Source organism: Lonchura striata, chromosome 9, assembly GCF_046129695.1.
Source record: "Lonchura striata isolate bLonStr1 chromosome 9, bLonStr1.mat, whole genome shotgun sequence".
Taxonomy (NCBI): domain Eukaryota; kingdom Metazoa; phylum Chordata; class Aves; order Passeriformes; family Estrildidae; genus Lonchura; species Lonchura striata.
In genome coordinates this window covers 10,151,791-10,170,156 of record NC_134611.1, presented here as the reverse complement: position 1 = coordinate 10,170,156, position 18,366 = coordinate 10,151,791, and the positions used below count along the sequence as shown (strand labels likewise).

The window sequence follows — 18,366 nt, the reverse complement described above, 5'->3', positions numbered from 1 at the left end:
ACATCCACTGTGTTCTGGGACAAAATCTGTTTAAAAGTTACTCCCTCACTGCACTGGAAGGTCAATGGAACTTGATGTATGTGACTACAAGGAAACCTTTTCAAACCAGCTACACTATAAATAGGAACCCTGAGGGATGTCTGTCAGAGGAAGGGCATCAGGGAGAGCCCTCAGAGCACGATCCCAGCACAGATTTACATCTTTTGTGTGCCCTTGTTGACTGAGGGGTGTTACAGCACCACGCCTCTATTGCTTACAGTGTAAACACTGAAGCCTGTAATCATATTCTCATTTTCCTCAGATATCTATTTTTGCACTTAACAAGTGCAGTTAATTGTTTTCACATAAATATAGGGGAGGTTGTGATTTTGTCTGTGTTTTTATTTTAAAAACTCAATGTATTACATTAATTACTGCTACAAGGAAAAATATTACTCATATTTGCAGATCAATTATTATAATATCTAGTAGTTCTAAAATAATGAAAATACTGACTTGCATGTCATTACAAAAGAAATTAAAAGATAGCAAAATCATTACAGAAAATCAGTGACTTAATGGAAATCAAGTACTTAGCAAAATCAAACCAGCTTCATTTTTTGCTGAGAGGAAAAGTTTGATGGATACAAATAGGTAACAAAATATTATATATTCAGCTTCTTCAAACTGCCCAGATGAAACCCACAAATATTTGTATTTTTAAAAAGTAGCACTTCAAGGTAGAAGTAAAACAAAATATTCTCTGGAATGAATTTTGGTAAAAAAAATTTCCAAAGTACATTTTTTTGCAATGAAAAATCTTCAGGCTTGACATTTCACTGAGCCTTTACTCAAACTAGGCCTTACAGTATCTTCCATATTAAATATATATATATAATGATACGTGAATAGCACTAAGAATGATTCAAACAGACTTTGTTTGTCATATAAAATAATGTAACATTTGTCAAGTTGATCTCAATTATGTTTTAGTCTCAAAAGCACATTTGAGTGCAGCCAAACACTAAAGTTATAATCTCTATGGACAAGGAATTAATCCACACCCATGTTACACAGGACTACATCTTGGATAGCAGTAACTGGATTAAGAATATTGCCCATTCATCAGAAAAGGGCTGCAAATCTGACACCCTTAATTCTAAATTCTTGAACTGAGTAGTTATACAGGCATGAGGAGCTCACTGAGCAAGTTAGTGCACTCTGTGGAATATCCACAAACCTATCTAGTCCAGCAGAGGTATAAAAGGCTGTTTACTTTTCACTCTGCCACCTGAATATCCAAAACTTTCTGTATTAAAGTCATAACAATCGGTAGAAGACACAGCGTAAATAAAAGAAATCTAGAAGTAGCTGTTATTAATATTTTAATACTTGCTTGTAGAATACACTACAGCAAAACTGCTTCTCCTCAAAAAAACCTCTTGCAAACTGCTTCTCTTACAATGGGATACCCAGAAAATAGGAATATGAAGGGTGTGACTGGGAGCCATGTTTTACATCCCACACTCCCTAGCTGGCCTCCCGAGGCTCCCTCTGTGCCTGGCTGAGGCAGAGGTGCTCCTCCAAGGAAGAGTTTGGCACAGCAGCCTGGATCAGGCACATGAATCACCTTTCAAGCACCACCCTTTCTCCACAGGGAGCCTACAGGGATTAGCCAACAATCCCCATCAGCCAAGGGAGTGCCAGGAGCTGGACAGTGTAAGGTTCTCTGGGATCAGACTGAGGATCTGGGAACCAAATCACAAGCAGCTACCTGAGCCTGAGGAGTAACTCTGCAAACACACTGCACTCACTTAGGGACTGGCACAGTGAGTACATTACATTTAATTGTCAGGACACACCTTCTAACCATAAATGACCCATAACTATCTCCCACACCTAGGTCACAAGTGACAGAAGCAATCCCAGAACACCAGAAATGAGCCTCCAGACAAAGTCTATTACAGGGCACTTAGTGAATATAAAATAGGTGTCAAGGCAGTAAGTGTTGGTAATTTTTCCAGAGAGATATTTTTGTAATTTCCCTAATTGACACTAACACATTTCAGTTTTATTTTCACACAAAACATAAACTACTCAGAAGGATATGAGGTAGAACACAGAGCAGACATGATCCAGTGGGGTAACCCTCAGCATTCTGTGCAAGTTCCTCATGACATCCCACAATTTAAATCCCAAGACTGTCACTACATTATATTATATCAGTATCTTATTGATTCAATTCTTCTCCCAAGACATCCAATTCAGGATCAATTCAATTCTTGTCCCAGTCCAATCCAGTTCATTCAGGACTCCCCACGTGAGCACTGGGGATTCCCAAAGCAACTGCAGGATGAATAAGGACAATGCTCAAAATCATTATCAGACAACACTGAGACTGGTTCATATTTATTTCAGCTGTTACTGACTAAAACTCATCGACTTTCCTGAAGCAAAAGTTCTTGGATGTTATTTTTAAAACATTCTTTTAATTTGGGATCTTGGCAATGAAGGCAAAAGCAGGGTCATTTTTCATATTCCATGGCTTGACCACATTGCTGCAGGTTAGGCAAGGAGGATGGGTACTACTAACAGCTTTACAAACAACTGACTAATTAAGCTGATAGACAGGGCTTTGAATGTATATCATTAAATAATATTAGATTTAAGCTTCATGTAAAATTTGAAGAGACCAAAATGCAATTCAAAAGAGATGCTTAGTGAGAAACTGGAATTCAATTTATTAGAAATTGACACATCAAGAGTATTCTTCAGCTTGGGAAAAAATGTCCTCCCACATTAAAAAAAAAAAAAAAAGTATAATTTGAAAGAAATTGGTTCTATCTGACAGTTTTCCTGCCTTCTCATGAAATCATGCTGTCATCTGACCCCCTGACAAATTGCACTTAACATATGGTAGGCTCACGTCAAACTGTTCTAGAGTTTAGCAGCACAGCATTTGTAATCACCTATAAAATAAGCAGAAGAGTAAATATTAGCCTGAGAGCTGGTAGAGGAGGCAGTGGGGAGGGTTCAGGCTTGCAGGGAGACAGTGCAAGGAGTCTCCTGCACTCGTCACAGGTTAGTCACAGTTGAACACCCAAGTGCAGGTGGGACACACGCTCCACCTGCTGCCCAGTGAGGCTGCTGTGCTCCCCAGCACAGGGTGCCTGACACATCTCTGCCCACGAGGCTCTTCCCTCAAAACTGGGTAAAACTGCACTCAACTTCACTGCCCAAATGTGGGGTCTGTGCTACTAAACACAAATAAGCCCATGATCTGAGTAATGATGCAAGGGAAAGGAGCTTAAACAGTGCGAAGGGCACAGCTGGCACATCTTGGACTGGAAGGGAACAAACACGGCCTCAGGTTATTTTTTATATTTTCTTGATCTTATCCCACCTACTATTTTGAGACTCCAGACTGCTGTTAAGTTGATCATAATGTCCACAGAGCTTGCAAATGGCTTAGGAAGTGCTGGAGCCTTGGGCATGTCCTCATTTGCTGTTTGCCATGACATGACTCAGAGATAAAGCAGAGTCCCCAGGGGCAAACGTGCTGGCTTTGAGGCAGGTTGGTATCGTGGAGGATCACACAATGCAAATTTATATCCAGTTTTAGTAAACATGTGACCCACACCAAAATCAAGCTGTCCTGCAGTGCACTACAGCTCTCCCAGGTAATCTGTAAACAGCTCAAGGCACTAACCATGACTCTGCTGCACAATCTGATACTCAGAGTAAGCATTTAAGGGAAAAGGCTGCAGTATCAAACACAGGTGTATGAAAAGCTCCTGGACAAGTGAAGCACAGATGAACAAACTTTCTACTCCTCCTCTGTCACTACTTCTTTCACCCTCAAGACTCCTATATAAATGTTAAATGCAGAAAGTCTTTTTTAGGGTGTTAAAATTAATTTTTCAACAAATAAATTCATTGTGATCAATGAACTTTGAGCAACATGTTTAAAACGCTCCTTTGCATGGTGTGCAAACAACAGGGTTTTGCTCAAATTTATGGTAATCTAGGTCATGCTTCAGTGAGTTATTAAGAAACTGTATTAGAGCTGACTCATCAACACAAATATCATCCCACTCACAGCCATACAAGAAATCCCAGGGCCAAATAAAAACTTAATTGGAGGGACAATTTCCATCTGCAGGAGTAAAATGAGCATTCACCAAAGTATTCTCAGAACTCTGCTGGTACGTGAATTGCCTTTACATTTTTAAGAGATTATTTTGCTTTAAATGCTCTGTTGTTGAAACTGACAGGTAGAACTATTTGATTTTCGCCTTTACTGCTGTGAAATAGCTTCTGGTCTGCTCCTGTAAATTTCTAAATTGTAATCCACACTCTGCCCCTTGCTTTTAAATAAGACATTTTATTTTCAGATACAAGATCTTTCCTCTAAACCAATAAAATGGCGATAACAGTCATTCACCTGCCATGTAAGGCTTCAGCTCTGATAAAAAATACACTTTCTTCTTAAAACTTGTTTTGTAAATAGAAAGTATTATAAAAGAGTGAGTTTTCTGGAGCTCCATTATTGAACTTCCTTCCTTAAACATCTTTCTCAAACTGGTTGGTCAGACTGGTTAGAGGCAAAAAAGCACTTACTCCCTTAGGCAGGAGACTTTTGGTGCCACACTCAAATTTCCAGTTGCTATTAAAGCAGAAATAAAATAGATTTTTGTTTTCCCCTGTCATGCAAGAACCTGTCAGGAACATTCAGATCCCGTAATGACAGTTGCTACCAAGGAAGCTATGTAGATATATTGAAGGCTAGGAATACACTTTTGGCTACAGATTTCAGAGCACAACCCTACATCAAAAGACCAGTAACTAAAAACCTAAATACATTAACACCCCTGTATTAGCCATTGCCTTTACTATGTTTCACAACTGTTTCAACACTGAACAATGGTATGACAACCTTTGAAGTGCAATAGTTCAGCAAAAAATATAAAGAAAACTGAGCTGCATGAAAGCATCAGTGCCACAGTGCACATGTGTGATACCAGAGGGTTACAGCTAATGTGAGGGAGAAGAGAGAAACTCCTGCCTCTGTTTTTTTAACTTAAGAGTGAGGGGAACGTACCAATAATATTCAGTTCACATTTACCTTATTCCCAGAAAATCCAACAAACTCCAGTAATCTCAGAATCCGTGCAGGAAACATGGATAATGTCTACAGGGAAAAATGTAAGATTTATGCAGCAGCAGACTTTCTGCCTTTCAGCTACCAATGGCCTCCTACACTCTTCCCAAACACAAGAAATAATTAATAAAATTACTAAAATCATCTCTATATGACATTTTTTCATGGTAAATGTATACACCTGCTGTATTTTACGTACAATTTAAACAGAAATATATTTAATATAGGCACCTTGTGTCTCCAGGATGCCCTACACAGAAATATATTTACACAGCACATGCTTAGTAACTCCAGTAATCCTTGGACGTTTCAGAAACGCTGGGTTCATATCACAGTCCATATTTGTTCTTTGTGCAGTAAAGATGGTATTTGGCACGTACCAGACTCATGCAAAGCAATGCAAGCAAAAGAAAGCTCCAGGCACTTTCTGCAGCCCATCCCCTGAACAACCACATCCACTCTCACCATCTCTGGGTCAGTCCCTCCCCAGGAACCATCCTGCACCATTTGCTCACCTGCAACAACAGCCAACAGTGGCTGGAACAGCACCTGAAACTTAATTCATGTACCCCACCCTTTCCAGCTCCCCTGCTAACAGCCTAGATCCTGGTAGTTTGCCAAGTGTCAGGTAAAGAATTTGACAGTCAGAGGCAATTGGTGCTACTGGGCAAGGCTTCTCTGTGCCCTCATGCCATGCTGTGGGCAACAATCTCTCTATTTCTGAAGTGTTATTATCTGATGTTCTCAGCCCAAACACTGGGATCCTGCACTGTCAGAGCACACACGTAATTTTAGCCAAGTGATCCATATGATGCCAGTGGAACTTCTTATGAATTCAAGTTAGGGTCATTTTCAGGAGGTAGCAGGACACCCAGCTCAGGATGAGGGTGTTGGTACATACCAGGTTAAATGCTCCAACTCCAAGTTTTACACCTCCCTCAAAATGGAGATGGTTCTCTCCTTTGACATAATGTGGGGACTGTATGAGACTGTCCAACTCCCTGGAAATGCACAAGACTCTGTTACAGTGTCAGTAAATAACATGGTTAATTATAATTCAGTAAGAAAGTAACCCATTACTTTGAACTACAGAGTAGTTTATAAAAGGCCAATTTGTCATCTCACCCAAGTGAACAAAATTTACATTTTGCTGGATTTATCAACAAATATTTTCTGTCACATTACTATCAATTAAAAACCATGGAATCCTGGAGAGGAATTCCTGTCAAACAGGCACAGTCAATATTCAACTACATTTCAGACTGAAAATGTTTCAAGGATGGCTGTTGGGAGCATCACCAAACTTTGCCACTGCAAATCAAGATGATGGAGCAGTGCACAAGACTTAAATTTAAATTAGCAAATTTAACTTGAGTGTCACTAATCCCTGAACTGCCTGCATGTTCAAAAGAATATTTTGTTTTACATAGGAAAAGACAATAGTAATAAATATTCCAAAATGGGCAGATGCATCAGAAATTACTTTCACTCATTTTTCTAACTTTTATAGGTCTCAGCTTTGTAGTGTCCCTTTATTTCTCACATAATCCAGCTCAGTTTGAAATCAATTTGCCTCCAAGCTTTCTATAGTTATGTGGTTTTTACACTACTGCTTTAGTTTATTTTGTTAATTATTAGGAGAGGAAAAACACTGGAAAAAATGGAAGCATGCATTTGTGTTCAGGCTGTCACATTTTTTTGACTGTGTGTTCCCAACAGACTCAGCATTATTTCCTGTAAGTGTAGTCTTCTGAACCTGCATTTAGAGACACCTTGAACCCATACAAATATGGACACTGTCATCTCTCTCCCTTCCAGGACTTCTGGAGAACCTGGACTTGATGCTGTTTTATGTCTGCTGGACACAAGACATTTTGTGCCCACTCTGAATCAAAATTTATAATTCTAAAATAAATAAATGCATATTTAGCTTTCACTTTTTACTGTACTTCAGCTACTGGTATTAAATGCTCCCAAAAGCTGCAGCTAGTACTATAAATAAATGCCATTTCTTCATGCCTAAAGCCTACAAGACTTGCAAATTCTGCTATGCTGACACAATGAACAGTACATAATCTAGAACAGTTACTTTTTGGACATAATTTCAAGGATATAGTATTTGAAGTAGAATCCAAATCAACTATAATGTTAATGTCCTTTGTTATGCAAAGGAAGAATCTGTTCGGGCTGAGGAAATCTGTAGACATGAGGTCCATAATAAAGACTCAATAAATAGAACAGTAATGAATTTGTGAATTGGATCCTTTCACCAGCAGCTCTTTTTACTGTTAGAGTGCACTTAATGACATCATCCCTCTGACTCACCTGTAGGTTTGGTAACTGTTGCGGACTTTGATGCCTCCTTTTATGAAGCTGACCATATTCTCATCCTGTTGGAATGGAAACACATTAGCAATATGAATCTGTAAGCACTATAAAGCACTCTTGTCTTCTGAAGATGAATACACACCTGAAACATAACCAGCATGACACAGACAATATAAGCCTCTAAGACATAATACATGGATTTAGGATTTCCCTTCTATATTAAAATATTTTTTATTCTGTTTAGACACAGGCATTTTATTTTAATGCTTTCCATGAACAGTTTAGCTCGTCACCTTTGAATTTGTATTTATGAACACAGGGACTCGGCTAATAGATTCACCTAAATTACATGCATTTGTGGCTCTTTCAAAAAATAGCTTTCTCTCATTTGTACTTGAGTGTAGTTAGGATGTATCTGTGCTGAGCCAGGAAATGTTCACATGTAAATTGCCTGTCCTCAAGAGTCTGCATGATACAGTTTCATATCCTAAGAGTGAAGTAGGGTCAGTAAAATTATTCAGGATATGCTCTTTATTGTTTGAATATTCATATCTATACATAAGATCCATACTAGGAAGATAACATGTTACATGATAAGCTATAATAAATTGATAAATTATAGCAAAGTATCTGGGCGACCATTATTTAGATGGTCTTTTGTTTCATAACTTTTTGGAGGCACTTTCTGGCCTCACTTATATAATCTGTCATTAGTGTTTGTTTTGATGTCTGTGGTTACTTTAAGACAGAGAGCCTACATGTGTTTTACCAGAGCATACCATCACAGAAAAATCATAAGAGGGCATTGTGGAGAAAATAGCATGGTTTAGATTAATTAATTAGATGTACTAACTAAGTACAGCATATTGGGCGGTGCAGCACACCCAGCCATGTGTAAAGATTCAGTTTTATTTTCCTTTGACTGGCAAGTGGAACAAGGAAGGAAGATAGGTTTTAAAATATTTACACTCAGAATTATACCAACATCAGGGATAGCCACTGTGAGAATTTTTCAGCCCTTGAAAAATGCTTAGACTATATTTTATGTGTTTTCAACTGGATTTGATCATTTTTACTAAGCATCAAAACTAAACCACTTCAGTAGCTGTTGGAACCAAGTGCGTCTATTTAATTTTTCAAACTAGTTTATGTGTTCATGAAAAATTAAATGCAGAAGAGAACAGGAAGCAAAGAGGCCTTTGCAAAAGAGGACAAGAAATTGGTTTTGTACTCTTAAATCTCATGTTTCTATAAACATTTTCATAAACAAATATAATGCTTAAAACCCAGAGACACTGCTTTAAAATGCTCCTTTCTTATAGACATAACAGAGAAGCTGTCAAAAGTCTTCCTTCCATAGTTTCAGAGCTCGCTCAAACTGCCCCAGTGCTAGAGGCTACTCATCCCAAAGGAAAATGGAAACAGGTAGCTACACCTTGGTCATTTCAAAGTCCATCATCAGTACTCTAGAAACTACTAGAAGCTGACCTGATTATGGGTGTTGCTATGAAGCAATAGTTTCTAGCAGAGGGACTTAGCAGATGGCTGAAAAAGGTTACATGGTTCATAAACTGTAAGCAACATAAATCAGAGCCCACCTGGCAACTCCCAAACACTATAAAACCACCACCTGCATTCCATTTCCTATCAGCACCCCTGAGCCAAGAAGCAGCAGCCTTTTTCTGACTGTGGCTTTTATTATCCCCTTGGTAGATGAAGAGGCCCACTTTCATACAGCAACTACAGCCAAATCAAGAAGAAAAATCAGTTATTTCAACTGTGACTAACAATTAAAATTGCATGCTGAAGCCCTAGCAAGTACTGCTAATGTTGCTCCATCAAAGAAATCAAGCTTCATTAGGACAGACAGATAAAATCCAAAAAAGAGGGAGAGCTCCCCTTTGTTAAAGACAGACAGCACTGTTAAGGAGAAAGCATGTGTGGAGCCTAATAGCTATGCAGACCATAACTGCTGTTCAAGAACAAACCAGTGAGAATGCAGTCTTGGGGAAGCAAACACTAGCCAGACTCAAACAAAAGTCTTGCTTGTATTCCAGCACAGCTTTAGTGACCATCTCATATTTTTTTTTAAATCTGATATCCCAACACATAATTTAAAACTTGGTGCTTGCTGCAGTTACATTTCACACATCCAAAAAGGAGTGGGGAAAGGTGTCAGAGGGCACTCAGTACTATGTGTCTTGACATAGGTATTTTTTAATAATCATGAGGGAAAACTAAACATTCTAATATCTCATCAGATAGTCCAGATAAAATCCAGACTTGATCCAGCTGAAAGATCCATAAGGTCAAACTATAGTCTTCTATTTAGGAAAATAAACCTGTATGGTATTTTTTTCCCCCAAGAGCCATGCAGGAATCCATACCTGGAGGAATGTGAGTGCTGCTCTCTGAAGTAAACATTCAGCATAACAAATTTCTGCATGGATTTCCTCTAACATCACACAGAGAGAAGAAAACCAATCAGTCAAAAAGTAATTAAAAAACACTTAGCCCATTAATGTAGGAATAAGATCACAGAACTCAAACTTAGAAAAATATTTTCCAAATTTGCTGTAGTGTTTCAGTTCTAGACTACTGATGCAACTCCAAACAGAAATGACATGCAGTTACACAAACTTTGCAAATTTTTCTGGTGCTTTCCATAAATTTCTGGATCTAGAACCTTTACAGACATTTCAATACTTCTTTCTAGATATTTCTTTACCCAGCAATTTTTGGGAGTGCTGTGTCAGAAAGCAACAAGACCAGTGATTTTGGATTGGTTACACAGCAATGGCCAAACCACTGACATTTGGTCCAGCAAATCTAGATCAGTGATTTTGTCAGTGAATTCACAATTTGCAAGCACACATTGAGTGAACAATTCTACAGGATTCAAACTACATAAATGGGAAAACATTACTCATGTGAAAGATGTTACCTTCAGTGAAGTGTTCAAGGCTTTGCCTATGCACGAGGTTGTTGAAAGAATCAGCTACAGTAGATTTCTTCCTAAATCTGCAAAAAGTCAATTTGGACATTCTGAAGAAGGAGCATCACCAACAGAGAACCATATCTTTCAGCCAGCCACCCACACAGTCTCTCATGTGCCTCCAGTGCTCACCAGCCCCCTATGATCTCACCACACACACAAACTTCAGCACAGTGCACAGAGAACTTAGAAAACGTGGTCCTCCTGGGATCTGTCTCTTACCTTTTGTGCACAGAAATCTATCTTGATGAAGGAGAGGGATAAGAGGGTGTTTTGATTTGTTTTTTGTGTGTATGGGTGAATGTGGGTGCAAAAGTGGGAGCACAGTTGACTCAGACAGACAACTGCAGTACACCCATCACCCATGGGAACATTCTGCAGTGTTTGAACATGGCAAACAACTTCCAGACACTGCAGAACCAGGACTGCAGGTAGGACAAATTCTAATTGATAAGAAAAATCAGATATTGTGGTAAATTGAAGTTTTCAAGACTACACTGCTGAACACCCTCATTTATGTGCTGTGATCCTCCTCTGAGCAGGAGGCTGAACTAGATGACCTCCTGATGCCCTTCCAACCTCAGTTTTCCTGTGATTACTGGATACAAAAGGAAATGTAATCTTACAGAAATCTTTCAAAACTTTCCCAATAAGGAACTGTTTACTGTTGGAATTGCTCCAGTCTTACCTTTGACAGGTGGCTTGAGCTTCCTTCATTGTGTTCCCTGCATTCAGTATGTCCTGAGGATCAAATGTCATCATAGCTTGCATCTCCAATATGGTGGCATAAGTCAGGGCATGATACATGCTGTCTTTAGTTCTGCAAGAAAACAAGAACTTCAGTTCTGCAAAGCACAGCTGGTTTGATTGTATTATTGCTTTTAAAAAGCAGATACAAATCCAGTTCTAGAAATGTATCAGCCTCATGGGAACAAGGTCTAAATGAGCTAGAAATCAAACACAAAGCACATGCAAAATAATCAAGAAACAGTAATAGATTGAGATTTGTATAAGAAATCATGTCTACAGTTCTCTATACTCTGCTAAAATGAATCAATTCTGAGCTGAGGATAGACATTTAACAAATATAAAGCACAGAAATTAACCACGCGGCTCACCATTCAGAAACAATAGAATCATGGTGGGGTTTATTTGGTGGGGTTTTTTTTTATTAGCTACTGAATTCTCCAACATATGACACAAATCCAGCTGATATTCTTCTAATTTTGGACAGTTACTCAGTACAGGCTCAAGGAGATAAGGAACACAATACTATAACCATGGCCAAAATAGAATCTCCTTGAAACAGATCTTCTCACCAGAAGCATTAGAGGCTGTATCAAAAAGTACAGCAGTTTTCTCCTCTCCCCTTCTACCAACCCTCACCTCAATCTGTTCAATTTAAATATTATTCTGTAGGGTTTCAGACAGTGCCACGTTGGCAGAAAGTGAAAAGTTTTGGCATTAGTGCAAGGAAAAGAATTTACTCCTATGTGCAGCCATTGCTGGCACCTTTCCTCTGATAGCAAGGAGGGTTTATATATTGCACACATTTAGAGCATTCACCTGTATCTAGTGAATTTCTCTGCAAAATACCTTCAGGCACAGAGGTCTAATAAGGATGATTTGAGAAATATGTTGAAGGGCAAGCTCAGATAAATTCCTAACACAGAAATCCTCTACACCTTGCTAATCCACCCCTGACGAATAGCACGACTAAAGACAAATATTGTTAAGGAGCAACAATTGCTATTTCAATTGTTTACACTCTAGAACAGATCAGATAGCTTTATATGGCAGGGAATGTTCAAAAATACTTGCAGTTAAACAAAGATATCCTTTCAAAATCTCCACCCTCAGCACACCTGTCCTCAGTGTGTTTACTTCAGGTGCTTCTTCATTTTCTTTTTGTTTCAAGGAGAAAGTGGTGTGCCAACAATGTGCTCTTGACAAAGACAGGGCTGCGTTAAGAGGAGAGTTGCTGCCAGCAGGATGAGAGAGGGGCTCCTTCCCTCTGCAGAACACTGGTGAGGCCCCTCCTGAGAGCTGTGCCCAGTTCTGGGCTCCTCAGTGCATGGACACACTCAAGAACAGGGTGGTGAGGATGATTAAGGGACTGGCACATCTCTCCTATGAGGAAAGGCCAAGAGAGCTGGGAATGTTCTGGCTGGAGAGAGAAAGCTCAGGGGGCTCCTATAATATATAGAAATACCCGAGTGGAAGAAGCAAAGAGGACAGAGCCAGGCTCTTTTCACGGGTGTCCAGGGACAGGATCAGAGGAAATGGGCACAACACGGAACACAGGAGGCTCTGGCTGAACACCAGGAAACACTTTTTTTTACCATCAGGGTGACCATGCAGTGGCACACAGCATCCAGAAAAGTTGTAGAATCTGTATCCTGTTGTGAGACATACAAAATGGCCCTCCCTGGGTACATGACTTTCTGAAGTGCCTTCCAACCTCATCTCCTCTTATTCTGTAGGGTTTTTTTAAGGAAAAAAGCCAGACTTTAAAGACACCTCAATCAATGTAATTTTTCATCCCAGAAATACACTTGCCTCCCTAGGTTTTGGTATCTGGGCTGAACTGAAAGAAAGTTTAATGGATAATTTCAGATCCTACATTAATCAATAATCTAATAATTCACTGTGGTGACTTGGGCCTGGTGCTTCCCAACCCTCACACTGACGAAAGAGGTCTTCTTTTTCCAACACATAGGGCAAAGAGTAGGATGGCTGCACTCAAGAAATTTGCAGTGCACGTCTTTAAACTTCACTGCAGTCTGTGCTCTGTAGCTGTCCTTAATTCCTACTTGCCCTCACCATCTAAACCAATCTAGCAGAAAAGCTGTTTTGGGAAATATCCTGGTGCCATAAGTGCTATAAGACCCAGACTGTGCTACCATCCATCTCATTTGCAAGCTAAGAAGAACAGACAGATAATGGAGAAATACTTTAAAATCTAGTGGAGTCAGGACAGCTCTTTCTTGGCCTCCTAGATCATGATTCTTTCAGTAATGATAATGTAAAGTAGAAAAAAATGAACACACCAAAATGCCAGCTTGATGAAGTGTTTCTGTTCATTAGATTATTCATCAGCCTCAGTGGGCACAGAAACACACACTTCATCTTGTATTTACTAAACTAAAACCCTTCCAAAGGCTCAAATTCAAAGCACAGGGAAGTGACTTAAATAATACCCTTTCAAAATTACAGAAATTTGCTTTCTAAAGCAAAGCAGATAGCCATTAAAATCAGTGCACTAAAAGGAAAATTAGTACTTTTCACATATATGTGGTGAAGAGGTATTTCCCTCTCCAGTAATTTGTTTATTAAACCAAACCACCCCTTCCCTAATCAAGTTTTATCTATTTTACTTCTAATATTTAAAGGAGATAATAATTAATGTTTATCATTAGCCAACTGGTATTTAGCAACATTCAAATTTATTCTTTTTATTTCAGGGGTGGGGATGCTGGCAGAAATGCAACTCATCTATGCTATTTCTATTAACCATTCAATTCACGTTGCCAGCTACATCCTGGCATATTCCCAGGAATTTTAAGGCCTGGGTCTCATATGGATGGATATAGAATTTAACTTATCTTTTCACTTTTCTTCTTTTGATTCCTTAGCAGCAATTTCCTCAGGACATTGTTGGAGTTAACAAGCCTGTATGACATGAATGCAACTAATATTGTGATTAATGACTTATCCCAGTAGTTGGTATCACATGACTGAATAAGAAGATTATAAGTAATATCTTTAGGCACTTATGGAGTTCTGCCACATGCCTCTTCTCCAACTATGGTGCAATCATTATCATCTTGCAGCACTGCCCTTTCTTGAAGCTGCTGGAGAACACTTTTATTCCTGCTCTAAAACAAGTGCTAAGTGAGAACAGTCACAGCTTTCCAGCTAAGTATGAAAATCAAAAAAAGCTTGGCTTGGTTGGTCCTCAGAATTAACCCAGGGCTAGTAATCTTTTGTGAAAAATAGCACTCAAAATCCTTTCTGTAGATCCTTTACAGTAATCCAGCAGATAGGACATACATTCCTAAGCTACAGAAACCTCCGATTCAAATCCATATGTTGATTTAGTATCAAGATGCTTCCAACACTTAAAAGACATCCCAAATCCAGCCACACAGAGCGAGACTCTGCACAGACCAGTAAACAGCCTGCTCATCCAGGAGGACTCAAGTGAGAGATCAATGCCCAAATCAAACTTGCATCAGGAGAATATGGTCACAAGGGGCCTGAAGGCTTTCCTCATCTTTGATCCCAGCTTCCACCCAATATCTGAACAACTCACTAGACCCATGGCACAGGCTTTCACAGAAATGCTTTAACTTGATGAACCAACATTTTCTGGTAAAAACCCTTTTCCTGCAAGATTCCCCAGTAGCATTAAGTCAACAACCAGCAACAACCTCTCCAGTCAGCCACCACCACAGCTCCCTTGCTAGCACAAGCCACCAGGATGGCTCAAGACAAAAAGCTGTGCTTCAACAAGAGAATCCCAGAGCCTTTTTAACCAAAGCCGTTTTCCAAAATTCAGAATCTGATACGTTCTTCCAGCAAAGAGGTGAGACCAACAATTGTGTTAGGTTTTGTCTGCAATTAATTTATTTACAAAGACTATAAAAGTTGTGTTCTTCCAGACCTCAGGTATAAAAAGATAAACCCCCTAGAAATAACAACCTTGCTCTTGCTCATGACAAGACATTCCTTACAATAAATAGCTAACCCAAGCTTTGAGCAACATATTTATCCAAGCACTGTCTAGAGCTTCACTCTACCTGGGTGTGCTTCCCCCTGTTCTTTCACCACTCACCACTTGACAATCACACCTGATCTTTGGGAGATCAGCTCCTAAGGAAAGCTTTTGAATCACAGTCATTCCAGAATTAATATTCCACTAAACAATACCAAACAACTTTTTGAAGTCTATTTTCAGAATAAAGTCGACTGCCTGGAACAAAATCATTGTCTTATTATTCCTTTAATATTGCAAGCAGCAACACATTTGGTGCACCTCATCCAATGGTCCAGATAATTCTGTCATTAATTTATCTTACTTACCATTCTCCCAACGGATCTGATATCACTAAACTATCAGGTAATTATGTCATGTTTTCCTTCAGGATAATTATTAAAACATTAAGCATTTGTCTTGGGAAGGGAAGGGGACGTATCACTAGAATCAACTCTTAATTTATTATTGTCTGTTTGCAATTACACAAGGGCTAAAATCCAGTCAGCATTTAATGGATTTACTGCATGTCTCAGGGTTGAGAAGGAAGATGAGATTTTTTTTTTTGCCCTGCTCCAGTGATTGGACAGTTTCAATATTCAGTTATGCATGTTAACACATTACATATTGAAAATCACTGCTGTGCTTGGTGACTGAACTTTGGGAATTTGTTAAGAGTTCTTAGATGCAGTGTGAGTACTCCATATAAAAGATAAATTTAATTAAACTTATTGCAGAAAGCACAACATAATCAGAACCCACTATTGTACAATGATTGCTAATAATAATGAAAACTGACTCTAAAAGCTAGAAGGTAGTTCAGGAAACAAGAAAAGTTATGTAACATGAGGCAAAAACATCAGATGTATTTTTTTCTATGAAATGAGATCTCTTCTTTATAATGGATTTGTTTTTCTTTGTGAGGGATTTGCTTTTCTAACAGGAAAAAAAGAGCTTTACCTCAACACAAGTCTAGACACCATCCTCAGATATTTCTTTTTGAGCTGCTAGGAAAGCTCTTCTGATTTTAAGCCTCATACATTGTGCCAAATCTGCTGTCAGTTTCACATGGTACAAATTAGTTGAAATTACACTTATTGTGGAAGTCAAATGTGAGTAATTTAGTGAATCTGCATTACCGTAATACAGAGCAGAGTATCTCCTACACCAGAAGTGTTAAAGCCACAAAAATCTACAATATTGTATTTTCCACAAGCATGTAGAAACTGAGAAGCATTTATCTAAACACTGATAGTATGTTTATGGACTGTGAAAACTAATTTCAAAACTCAGCACACCAAAAGGGAACAGTGAGGAACTGATGGCTCTGAAAGAATACTCAGGACTACCACATGTGCCCACTCTACAACTCTTCTCATTCCTAAAGAGATGAGTGTGTCCATAATGGATTTCATCTGTGGGGAAATTCAACATGCTGTTTCTTCATTACACTCACAAAGATCATAAGTCTCTATTTCCCTCACTGCCAAAGGCAACAGGAATAAGGGCCTCCTCATAACAGGCTAACATGAAAAATTAGTTTCAAAATGGTTTGGCCATGTGGAATAGAGTCAGGTACAAAAAGAGAATCAGCTCATGAAATACATTCTGCAGAGCCCAACAAAAGCTGAATGAAAACCATATGCAACAGAAGAAAAATGGATTTACAGAAAAAAACAACCCATAGGCTCACTAGCTTTTGCAGTGTTTTGGAAACTTGCTGCAATAAAATATCCCCTTATTTTATGCTAAGCACTGAGTGAGCCTTCCCAGATGGGCACAGGGGCTTTACTGTCAGGATATAATGAAAATACAGTTATTCTTCTTACCATTTTTATTGTAACTTTTGATAATATATAAATGCTAAACAACTTTGCTGTGAATAAACCCAGCATTATTTATACAGCTGATACTACAATTTATCATTAGTCTCTTTCCCAGAGTGTACTTACATGGCTAAACTACAGATTCTGGCGTCAAATATGAGGCTGATACCTCAGCAAAGGAGATATGTAGCATTCACTGTAGTTACCCCTGATGCATATCAAATACACACTATGAATTTTACTTCTTGCATATTCCAGTGTCCTAAAAGAAGGCATGATGCAATTTGCTTCTGGCTCAAAAATAAATGGAGCAAATTGGGTGGGTGGGGGAGAAATTTAAATTAACCACAGACTGCAACAAGTCAAGAACACAGGTAACTTCAGGACAGGGTATGACAGATCACAGACATTGTAAAGACAACAATTTTTAGGAACTATCTCATGACCTCATTGCTTGCAGCTGGGCCACTCATTATAAGTTGGGCTGCAACATAATTAGGAAACAGAGTGCATGACCAAAACACTGAATTGCAAAATAAGCTGTGAGAAAGTGTCTGCAAGTGGTTACAACAACAAAGAAAGAGTTAATGCCTAATGTTTCTCAAACCTTCAAGTGATGGTCAGTTGCTCATTTAGAGACATAGCTATAATTATTCAGATTCTCAGAGTGCGCAGAAAAATATGGATAAGAAGACAAAAATAAAATGTGACAGAAGATGGTTTTTATTCTTCCAGGAGAAAGAATCTCATATGCTGCATTACAGCTGAGGACATCAGTGCTACAATTTTAGAAGACAGATAAATGCTTTACACTTGTGTGAGTAAATAACAAGATTTTATTTACTCACACAAGTGTAAAGCATTTATCAGTCTTCCCCAAAACTTGACACATTAACTTACCACTCCCTTCTGAACCACATACAGTCTTATCAACTATTAAGAGAACCAGCTGTTTGGTCAAAATCTCCTGAGAGATGGTGAAGCAAAGAAAAATAAACGGGGAAAATGTAGGGAGACTTATTATCTTACTTTGCTTGTAGAGAAGCCAAAGCATCTGAGAACTTGTTGTTAAGAAATAAATCCAGAGCTGCCATACATTCACGTAGAGCCACGTTGAGGTCTGATGATGATGACCTGCCAGAAGAGATAATAAGCTCAGCACATCTTCTTCTACCTTCTACCAGTGCATAACTGCTGCATTTGAACCCCCCTTCCTCAATTCCATATTTATTCCCTTGCATACCCTGCTATTTTATCTTTAGTGATTGCAAGAAGTTAAAGTAACTCCTATTATGTTTGTGGATTTGTGGTTTTGGGTTTT

The 18,366-nt window shown here is 38.8% G+C and overlaps 1 protein-coding gene across 1 annotated transcript in view; it reads right to left on the bottom strand.

Annotated features, from left to right (window-relative positions):
• Positions 1-18,366, bottom strand: part of TTC39A (tetratricopeptide repeat domain 39A) — a 36,791-nt gene that overhangs the window by 16,406 nt on the left and 2,019 nt on the right. Inside the window, exons 2-8 of the mRNA XM_021529240.3 lie at positions 18,075-18,179; positions 11,152-11,283; positions 10,413-10,489; positions 9,856-9,923; positions 7,466-7,530; positions 6,042-6,141; positions 5,105-5,170 (exon numbers count right to left, since the gene is read on the bottom strand). Coding sequence (XP_021384915.2) covers positions 5,105-5,170; positions 6,042-6,141; positions 7,466-7,530; positions 9,856-9,923; positions 10,413-10,489; positions 11,152-11,283; positions 18,075-18,179 — 613 coding nt within the window. The remainder of the gene's footprint in view (positions 1-5,104; positions 5,171-6,041; positions 6,142-7,465; positions 7,531-9,855; positions 9,924-10,412; positions 10,490-11,151; positions 11,284-18,074; positions 18,180-18,366) is intronic.